The following is a 10,951-nucleotide window of genomic DNA, read 5'->3' as shown; positions in this document are numbered from 1 at the left end:
ATTCTGGACCCACACGTCCTTCCACAGTGGGGACATAGGTTTCCGGGTGGGAGTTGATCACGGTGTGGATTTGCCAAGCGTGCCTTCCTCCTAGCACGTTTCTCCCTTGCGTCCTGAGTTCAAGTGTCTTCAAAGCCCAGGACACCTTTGGGAAAGGCTGTTCTCCAACTAGAGCTCTCGCAGGCAAGACTTTCCCAATTGTTGGTGTTTATCCTACCTACATTTTAAAAAAATTGTCTTGAGACAGTCTTTAAACCTCTTTTGTTGACCATCAGCATTAGGCTTAAGAGTGCTGGAGGAGACATACAGTGGTACCTCAGGTTAAGTACTTAGTTCCGGAGGTCTGTTCTTAACCTGAACCTGTTCTTAACCTGAAGCACCACTTTAGCTAATGGGGCCTCCTGCTGCTGCTGCTGCTGTGCCGCCGGAGGCCGATTTATGTTCTTATCCTGAAGCAAAGTTCTTAACCTGAAGCACTGTTTCTGGGTTAGCGGAGTCTGTAACCTGAAGCGTCTGTAACCCGAGGTACCACTGTAGTTGTGTTAGGCAGTCCAAACTCCATCCTGCATCCATGATTGCAGAGGTGCATCTGAAGCTGGTTTGGAGGTGCAGTTTGAGACAGCAAAAGCCCATCAAATCTCAGATGGTAGAGAAAGCCTAAACTTTCATTATACTGAGAGCCAGTGGTGTGGTGTAGTGGTTAGAGCGGTGGACTCGTAATCTGGGGAACCGGGTTCGCGTCTCCGCTCCTCCACCTGCAGCTGCTGGGTGACCTTGGGCCAGTCACACTTCTCTGAAGTCTCTCTGCCCCACTGACCTCACAGAGTGTGTGTTGTGGGGAAGGAAGGGAAAGGAGAATGTGAGCCGCTAACAAGACCTACCCACCCGGGAAGAATGGCAGATGAAGCTGATGGACTACATGGAGGTGGCGGAAATGACTGGCAGAATCTGAGACCAGGGAGAAGAGTTGGTGGAAGAAGATTGGAAAAAATTTAAAGTATATTTACAGAAATACTGTAAAATTAATGAATGTTAGAAGGATGCTAGAAAGAAGTTATATGGCTTTAGTAGAAATGTTATTACGAATTAAGTAAGAATGGATTGATTATGGGTTAAGGTGTAAAATTTAAGGCTAAATTGCGTTAAGAAAAATTATGGAACTAAATTTGAGAAAGAGGGAAAGGACTTGCTGAAACAACTAATTGTACCAGAATACAAAAAGGGAGGTGTGAGGAAGTCAAGGAAATAAGCAAATGTAAATTAAGGATATGAAAATATTGGTGTTTTTTTTCTTTTTTAAATGTTTTTGCTTTTGAAATGTTCTTGTATTTTGCTTTTTATTGTGTTTTGATGTAACTGTTGTTGTTTGTTTACTGTATTTTCTTTTTTACCTACTTTGAAGTTTTGTAACCTTTTATTGTTCGTTTTTCTTTTCTCTGTATTTGTTAAACCCTAATAAATATTTTAGAAAAAAAAGAGAGAATGTGAGCCGCTTTGAGACTCCTGAAGGGGAGTGATAAAGCAGGGTATCAAATCCAAACTCCTCTTCTTCTTCTACTGTACTGGAGGCGGCTCCTAAGATTCCTTCCCAGGCCAAAGCCAGCGCCCATTTGCACAAAGTAGCCCTCCTGCCCTTCCATTCGTTTGCATGCAAACTGGTAGCACTTTCAAATGCTGTTTGCACCCTATCCCATCATCCTCCGCTCGGTTTCCCAACATACGATGTTGGACTAAAATAACAATAATTTGTTATTTATACCCCGTTTGTGCTGCTTCGCATTCTATGCCTCGTGGGCTGAGCCCATTTCACGGAACTGCGGACCCAGAGAGTCTTCTCTCCACGCCCGCTTTTTCCTCACACTCGGGTCCCCAGATGCTGTTGGACTACAACTCCCATCATGCCTAGCTACCGGGACTAGTGGCGGGGGATGACGGGAGTTGTAGTCCAACAAACATCTGGGGACCCGAGTGTGAGGAAAAAGCTGGCGTAGAGACGGGACTGGATGACTTTTCCGTGAAATGGGCTTAGCCCACGAGGCGAAGAAGAGGAAGCGGCACAAGCGCCTGCACTCGGCGCGGCCCTTTGCTGTCTCTCCGTCTTTGGGAGTTGCTTAGGGAGACAGGCCAAACGCCGAGGTTTCCCGCCACTTCCTGACAGGAATTTGGCTGAAGGGAAGCGAGGCGGAGCAGCCGCGGCCCCTTCCGGCCTCTTTGAATCCCCGCGCGGGAAAATGGCGGCTGCGGCGGCGCCGGCTTAGCAGCAGCCGGTGCGGGGCGGGAAGATGGCCTCCTTGTCTTCCCCTTCGCCCCGCCGAGGGGCTCTGAGCGGCGTCGGCGTCGTGCTGAGCCCCCCGCCCGGCCTGGGCTGCCCCAACCTCGGCCCTCCAGGTAAACCTCCTGGGCGCTGGCTTGGCTAGTCAGCTGCTGTTATTGAAGGGGGGCGATATTTAACCCTGAGCGTGGCCAGGGTTTTTTTTTGGGGGGGGGGATAGGCCTTTTGTGAGGGGGAGCAGAACCTCCGTCTCCTATGTATTTTTATTTATTTAGGGGGGCAGCGACCCTCGCTGCCCCTTCCCCTTGGATTTAACCATTGCAATGGGGTTTCTTTCCTAACCCCACACCTTCAATAAACGCAGAGTGGTTCCCCAACCCAGAGTCTTATTGAGCTGTGGCAGTTGGGAAGGGGACCCCAAAGGGTCATCTAGCCCAACCTGCTGCGGTGCAGGAATGGTGACTAAAGAACCCCTGGCAAGGTGGCCGTCCAAGCTCTGTTTTGTTGTTGTTGAGTCATTTAGTCGTGTCCGCCTCTTTGTGACCCCCTGGACCAGAGCAGGCCAGGCACTCCTGTCTTCCACTGCCTCCCGCAGTTTGGTCAAACTCATGCTGGTAGCTTCAAGAACACTGTCCCACCATCTCGTCCTTTGTCGTCCCCTTCTCCTCCATCTTTCCCAACATCAGGGTCTTTTGCAGGGAGTCTTCTCTTCTCATCATGTGGCCAAAGTATTGGAGCCTCAGCTTCAGGATCTGTCCTTCCAGTGAGCACTCAGGGCTGATTTCCTTCAGAATGGAGAGGTTGGATCTTCTTGCAGTCCATGGGCCTCTCAAGAGTCTCCTCCAGCACCAGAATTCAAAAGCATCAATTCTTTGGCGATCAGCCTTCTTGATGGTCCAGCTCTCACTTCCATACATCACTACTGGGAAAACCATGGCTTTAACTATATGGACCTTTGTCAGCAAGGTGATGTCTCTGCTTTTTAAGATGCTGTCTAGGTTTGCCATCGCCTTTCTCCCAAGAAGCAGTCGTCTTTTAATTTCGTGGCTGCTGTCACCACCTGCAGTGATCATGGAGCCCAATAAAGCTCTGTTTAGAAACCTCCAATGAAGGAGAGTCCCCCACCTGTCCACACTTTATTTTTTGCCCTACCCAGCATCAGATTTTTTTGGGGTGGGGAGCAGGCAGCTTTCTCACGCAGGGCGCTGAGTCGAGGGGACACAACACTGAAAAGATCCATTTGGGGGTGTCAAATTTGGGCCTTGCTCCTGGCACCCTATTACCGATAATCAATTTCCGCCCCTGGCCCCACACTTTCCCAGTCCGTGTCCAAGCACTGGTTTTTTTTGGCTTGCCGCTTTCCTGGGGGAGCCTGTTCTTTAATGCTGAATTGGAACAAATGGCAATTTGTGTTTTCCGCAGTAAAGAGTGGGTTTTCATGAGGAAACACACTACACAAAACGAAGTCTGGATGAGCCCAGAGTCCTTTCCACTGTGAAACAGCTCCCTGAAGTTCTTCCTGATGTTTAGTTGAAATCTCCTTTCTTGCAATTTGAATCCATTGGTTCAGGTCTTACCCTCTGGCACAGGAAAAAAACAAGCTTGCTCCATCTTCCATATGACAGCCCTTTAGATATTTGACAATGGCTATTATATCATCTCTCATGTACACATTTGGTTGTTCACAGAAATATCACAGATATGTATATATTATTTTCAAGGGCTGTTGGGCTCAGCTATTACAGCGTTTCTCTGTACTGTAGTTGTGTGTTTGCACATTCGTCTGAGAACTAAGGATAACACTGCACATCTGTTGAATTGCAAGACAGTTTATGTCACAATTAAGCTGCTTCCACAAGACTCTTTGATATGTGTGAGCCATGTAAATGTCCAGACCTCCACCCTGAGGGACAAAATCCTCATCTGATGCTGGATTTTCACCCCAGGACAAGATCAGCATGTGGGTGTTCCTGATGAGCAAGCTGACAAACTGCTGCTAGCAAACTGGGGGCTCCCCAAAGCGGTCCTGGATAAATACCATGGTTTGGGAGTAGTTCGTATGTTCCAGTGGCAAGCCGAGTGCCTGATGGTTGGACAAGTGCTGGAGGGGGAAAACTTGGTTTATTCAGGTATGCTAATAGTTGGTGCTCATTCAGCAAATCTCACTTGCTGCAAGTAGCTGATATAGCCTTTCCCTGTTTGACTGTGTTTGTGGTGAGTAAATACCTCTTTCCTTTTGACAATGCAATTAACTAGCAATGAATTTCTGATTTGTCTTATGTGTATTTTGATTAGATCTAAAAACTGATTCTAATAACTGCTAGCTGCATATTTTTAAAGGCTGAATTGCCATTGCTTCTTTCTCTTGGTACCTTTTGATGCTACTTGAGAACATTTTTCTGAAGCCCACATCATTGTTTCTCATTTGATAGCTAAAGAGATAAATAATGTGACTTGTACGTGTCCTAGTAATAATAAAAGCATATTCATGCTAAGTGCTCTTGTGGTAGCACTAAACATAAAATATGTAAGGAATTTTCAGTAACGCACAATTCTGTAGGGCAGGATCAGCGATCCACAAACTTTGCCTGCCCGTTGTCCTTGACTTTCTACTCCACCTCCGTGTGAGGTTATGAGCAATGCCTTGTTTCTTTTTCAAGCTCCAAGTTTAATTGGGAAGTAAGGTGGGGATCTTCCCTGTGATTCCAGGTTGGAACTTGTTTCTAGATGTTGAATGTCTTCCTTTCAATGACTTTCAGCTCCTACAAGCGCAGGGAAAACTCTAGTTGCTGAATTACTTATGCTGAAGAGAGTGCTGGAATCTCGCAAAAAAGCTTTGTTCATTTTACCCTTTATCTCTGTGGCCAAAGAAAAGAAATATTACCTGCAAGTAAGTAGAAGATATTTAAAGTAGGTGGCGCTGTGGGTAAAAGCCTCAGCGCCTAGGGCTTGCCGATTGAAAGGTCGGCGGTTCGAATCCCCGCGATGGGGTGCGCTCCCGTTGCTCGGTCCCAGCGCCTGCCAACCTAGCAGTTCAAAAGCACCCTTGGGTGCAAGTAGATAAATAGGGACCGCTTACTGGCGGGAAGGTAAACGGCATTTCTGTGTGCTGCGCTGGCTCACCACATGCAGCTTTGTCACGCTGGCCACGTGACCCGGAAGTGTCTCCGGACAGCGCTGGCCCTCGGCCTCTTAAGTGAGATGGGCGCACAACCCTAGAGTCTGTCAAGACTGGCCCGTACGGGCAAGGGTACCTTTACCTTTACCTTTACTAGATCAGAAGTCATATTGCAGAATCTTAAGTGCTGGGAAGAAAAGCAGGCACATTTTTGACAGAATTTTGGGGCAGAATGATTATCTTATTTGAGTGGAGGTAACCAGAACTGTGTGCAGCATTCCAAGCGTGGTTGCATCATAGATTTGTGTAAAGGTATTATGACATTGACAGTTTTATTTTCAGTCCCTTTCCCAATAATTCCAAGTATGGGATTTGCCTTTTTCACAGCTTCTGCACACAGGGCTATCTTCACTTAGCTACCCACTATGGCCCCGAGGTCTCATTTTTCATCAGGCTTGAATACAAGAAGAGCCTGGAGGATCAGCTAAATGGCCCAACTAGTCAAGTATCCTGTTCTCACAGTGGTCAATCAGATGCCTGTCCTAGATGAGGGATTGTCTAGTGATGAGTTGGTTTCAAAGTACAATGTGGGGTTGACTGCTTTACACAGTGCATGCCAAAATTCTAAACATGTGAAAATATGTACATTGTCTCTTTGGCAAATAGGCAGTGTTCCAAGACGTAGGTGTTCAAGTGGAGGGGTACATAGGGAGTATTTCCCCTGCTGTTCGTTTCTCTGCCCTGGATGTTGCTGTCTGCACTATTGAGAGAGCTAATGGTCTGATCAACAGACTCATAGAGGAGAAAATACTGGACTCACTGGGTAAGCGGTAACAGCATTTGTCATTATCAAGAAACAGTGAGAAAAGTGGTCTCCCAGTTGGACATATCAGTCTTCTTCTTTTTGCACAATGTATACGGTATATATTTTCTGTGTATAAGACGCCCCCATGTATAAGACAACCCCTAATTTTTTTTTGCACAAAATTAAGAAATTGGGCCAGAGCCAGACCCTGACCCCAAACCACCAGACCCCGAACCTGAACCCAAACCCTGGCTGCCCACACTAGAGTTCGAACCTGAGCCCAGGCCTCCCACAACAGCCCAAACTCAAACTTGCACTCCTGTGCATTAACCATTCGTGTATAAGACAACCCCCAATTTTTGACTACAATTTTAAAGCAAGAAACATTGTCTTATACGTGGGAAAATATGGTATATAATTTCTATAGCAGTTTGGTCTGCATTCCACTGGCTTGATTAGGAAAATTGTAGGTATATCTACAGATATTTGTCAATTCATTCAATAGCAGTCTTAAGTCGGAGTACTATTGTTAGTAAATTTCCTGATGTTTTTATCTATACCGGCATTTTTAAAAGAAAATGTCTGAACTGTTTTGAAAGTAAATAACTTTTTTAAAGGAAGAACCCATAATTAAATTTGATATTTGTGCTAGTTTTAAGATTTCTGAGTCACCTTGGGTGCCCTTTGCTGGAGTAAAAGCGACTCTTAAATGCTTTTATAAATCAATAAAATAGTATGGGAGCTTAAAATTTAGAGGGTTCGTTTAACTATTTGGCTGGATGGCATCCTTTCTAAGTTTAAGTGTTGTTATGATATTTGCATCCATCCATTTATTAGGAATAGACTCTGTTTCTCTACAGTATGAAAACAGCTCAGCTAACTGCCCTTTTAAATGCTTCCTAAAATTCAGTAGTACTGTATAGCTGTCTGGGCCTTGCACTTTATTCAAATTTATTCAAGTTTAAAAAATGCAATAAAGTATCTTATTCCTGTATTTGTTACGTTCTGCAGCAGCCTAGAATGTGCTTTGGTGAAGGGTGGTATAGAAATTTAAAATAGCAATAGGTAAGTTGATCTCTGTAGCCTCTCCCTTTCTGTTCCCCGTAGGAATAGTAGTTGTAGATGAGCTGCACATGCTGGGGGATCCTCAGAGAGGGTATCTGCTAGAACTCCTGCTGACAAAGGTTCAGTTTTTGACCAGAAAAACAAAGAACAAGTGAGTAGACTAGAAAGTCTTGGTTTTTTAAGATCTCAAAAAACTAGTTTTTTGAACAGGATATGTATTTGGATTATGTCTGTTAAGACACATGAGGCTCCTTTGACAATGAAAGAGCACAATGCTCTGGATATGTCACTGCCCTCAATGCAGAGAACCTCTCAGTTTTGTCTCCCCTCTTTAACATGCAGGCATCACTTGCATGCATCCAATTCTGTTGAAGGAGCAGCTCCATTTAGAATTCCTTTTGGTAAGCCACAAACATACTTTACACCCATTCTGAGAGCTGTTTATTATGGGAATCTCTTAAACAGGAATGACTATCTCTTTACTTTTCTTGAAGTGCTTGTTACCATCATAGGCGCTGCTCTGAACCTGGAGATTTGTAATAAAAGGCTGACAGTTGCAGGGAATATAGTTAATTGATAACTATGATAGGCACATTAAGAGTCCTGCCTGATTCAAGATTATACATACAGTGGTACCTCGGTTTACAAACGTAATCCGTTCCAGAAGTCCATTCTTAAACCGAGGCGCACTTTCCCTAATGTGGCTTTCCGCCACCAGTGCCCTTCCACCGTTCGGATTCCATTCTTAGACTGAGGTAAAGTTCACAAACCAGGACACTACTTCCGGTTTTGTGGAGTTTGTAAACCAAATAGTTCTTAAACAGGGCCAACGTACCACTGTATTCATATTTGCGTGGTTAATACAGCCATGACCAAAACATTACCCACATGTGAAGGAGCAGAGCAGCCAAACTTAGCACAAAAAGAGTTGCCAAGTCAAACTTTACAATGAGCAAAACTTCACAAATTGATTGAAAATGTCAGTTCAATCATTTGAAATCCTCTGCAGGTGATGCATGCAGTATTTTGGCTTAACAATGCTTCTCCTACAGTTCCACAGCAAGAGAACACTCTTTTAGAGTCTTTCTTTCATCAGGACCACCTCTCCCCACATGAACCGACTCGGACACCGCACTCATCATCTGAGACTCTTCTTCATGCCCCTCTACAAAATGCCTAGAGGGCGCAATGGAAGAACAGGCCTTTTCTGCAGTGGCCCCCCATTTGTGCTCACCTGGTGCCTTCATTGCATATCTTTAGACGCCTGGCAAAAACTTTTCTCTGTAACAGGCCTTTGACCTTTAGCTATTTGTAGCCTTTTAGAAATGGACAGGATGTTTTAAATTGATTTTTCTTTCCTCTTTATAAAGGCTCAGTTTGGCGTGTATGGTGGAGCATTGCTTGGTTAAACATTAGAAAACTATTCTGACTCTTGATTGAGGGAAGCAGCTTCTAGAGGAAGCTTGCAGGATCAGACTAAAGGTCCATTTAATCCAGTATTCTGTTTCTAGTATTCACTAGCCAGGTGCTTGCTGGAAACTTGAAAGCAGATTATGAAGGCAACAGCGTCACCTAAGCAACTGGTATCCATTTAGTTCCCAGGGCTTATCTTGGTTGATAGGTCTCCCATCTGTGAACTTGCCTAGTCATCTTCTAAAGCCATTAGCCATTCCCACATCTTGTGGCAGCAAATCCTGTGAGATGATTTTCCAATGGAATAACTGTTAATAATTCAGTTTTCTTTTCTTTTTTCTTGTAGACAATTAAACATGTCCGGACCACTCTCAAATGGAATACAAATTGTAGGCATGAGCGCTACCCTTCCTAACCTGGGTCTTCTGGCCTCCTGGCTAAATGCAAAGCTATACCACACAGATTTCCGACCGGTGCCCCTTGTAGAGCAAGTGAAAATTGGCAGCCAAATTTATGACTCCTCCATTAAAGTTGTGAGAGAAATCCAGTCTGTGCTGCATATAAAGGTAACTGGATATTGCTAAGGATACGTCAACTTAATTTAATGCTGCTTGGCTGCCTAAATTTAAAATGAAACCCTTAAGTGTATAATAGGTGTGTAATGTGTCAAAGCATGTTGTATCACATGGTACGTAGATGGGCAATATTTTCCTATCTCCAGGTTTTGACCAATAATTTAGCAAGTTCTGGACTTCTGTCTAATGGTATAATCCAAAAGCCTGTGTTCAGTGCACCTTACCTCACAGTAGGCATGTTTGGGATTGTAACCAGACCTATGTTGCACAGTTGCAGGGCAGGCAAACAAAAATGGTGGAATTTAACATCATGCTCTTCAGCTTACCAGACAGAAACAGCTTGCCAGTCTCCCCTCTCCTCCCCTTCATGTGCTGTTCTGGGGGTTCTTCTGACCTCTCCCAGAGCCAATTTCAAGGGGGTGGGCTGAAGAGAAGGGGGGAAGCCTTGCTGTGCAAGCACAAATTCTTAAGTGGGACTTCTGATGGTGCTGGTTAGGTGAATCCTTCCCCAAAGTCCCACCCAATCACACCACATGGTGGATGACTTGGGCACTTGTTTAGAACAGGACATAATTTTCAATCCTGGCCATATAGAGCTGAGCTTTTGAGTTTCTGAATTGAAGAAGGGATTGGGAAAAGGCTCCATAGTGACATATGAAATGTGCTTGTTAAAGAAATGTTTCTATTTAGAATGATGAGGACCATGTGGTGACTCTGTGTTATGAGACTGTTCAGAATGGCCATTCCGTCCTTATTTTCTGCCCATCTAAGAACTGGTGTGAGAAATTGTCAGACATCATTGCCCGGGAATTCTACAATCTCCAGCACAAGTGTGAGTCAAAATTAAGGGGCTGAGGAAGGGCTGGGGCTTGAAGAGTACACACAACATGACAATATGCTTTCCTTCCTATGTAAAGACTTTCAAAAGATGTCCACCCTTTCACCAGTAGCCCTGGACACAGAAGGGATAGAGGAGTTGATAGGTCAGCTAAAGCATTCGCCTTCTGGTTTGGACTCCGTGCTTCAGAGGACTATAAAATGGGGTGTAGCTTTTCACCATGCAGGTATGCCTTTGGGGTGTGTTCATCTTGTATTATTTTATTTGTCTACATCAGTCTGAGTGTGTAAACGTGTGGCCTGCCATGACTTTTCTGACTGGTAGGCACATGCATGTCCATGCTTCATGTCTGTAGCTTTAAGTGAAATAGCCATTATGAATCAAACACTACAGAGCACTACCCAAAGAGTGCTTACTAATGATTCCTCATCATCCTGGAAAAAAGGGACAAGTGGAGTGCCGCAGGATTCTGTCCTGGGTCCACTGTTATTCAACATCTTTCTAAATGACTCAGCTGAAGGAATTGAGGGGATGCTTATTAAATTTGCAGATGACACCAAACTGGGAGGGGTAGCTAATACTGTAAGAGGCAGAATTGGGATTCAAGATGATCTTAAGATGATTGGAGAACTGGGCCAAAAATAACAAAATGAATTTCCACAGAGAACATGTAAGGTTCTACACTTAGGCAGGAAGAACCAACTGCACAAATATAAGATGGGGGCTTGCAAGTAGTACATGTGAAAAGGTTCTATGGGTCTTAGTAGACCACAAGCTTAACATGAGTCAACAGTGTTATTCATCAGCAAAAAGGTCTAATGTTATTCTAGGCTGCATCAACAGAAGTATAGTGTCCAGATCAAGG

At 44.6% G+C, this 10,951-nt stretch overlaps 1 protein-coding gene across 3 annotated transcripts in view; it reads left to right on the top strand.

Moving 5' to 3' along the window:
• The first annotated feature begins 1,940 nt into the window (after positions 1–1,940).
• The window catches only part of POLQ (DNA polymerase theta), a 42,744-nt gene continuing 33,733 nt past the window's right edge, over positions 1,941–10,951 (top strand). For all 3 annotated transcript variants that reach the window (XR_014506258.1, XM_083419173.1, XM_083419172.1), the window contains exons 1-8: positions 1,941–2,388; positions 4,219–4,401; positions 5,032–5,162; positions 6,057–6,213; positions 7,303–7,411; positions 9,020–9,239; positions 9,939–10,080; positions 10,166–10,312. Coding sequence is in view for 2 of the 3 variants with exons in the window: in XM_083419173.1 (XP_083275299.1) it covers positions 2,283–2,388; positions 4,219–4,401; positions 5,032–5,162; positions 6,057–6,213; positions 7,303–7,411; positions 9,020–9,239; positions 9,939–10,080; positions 10,166–10,312 (1,195 nt within the window). In the remaining variant the exon portion in view is untranslated. The remainder of the gene's footprint in view (positions 2,389–4,218; positions 4,402–5,031; positions 5,163–6,056; positions 6,214–7,302; positions 7,412–9,019; positions 9,240–9,938; positions 10,081–10,165; positions 10,313–10,951) is intronic.

The sequence above is a fragment of the Podarcis tiliguerta genome, assembly GCF_965153285.1.
Source record: "Podarcis tiliguerta genome assembly, chromosome: 17".
NCBI lineage: Eukaryota > Metazoa > Chordata > Lepidosauria > Squamata > Lacertidae > Podarcis > Podarcis tiliguerta.
Note: the sequence above shows the minus strand (reverse complement) of the source record. Positions and strands in the feature narration are given on the sequence as shown.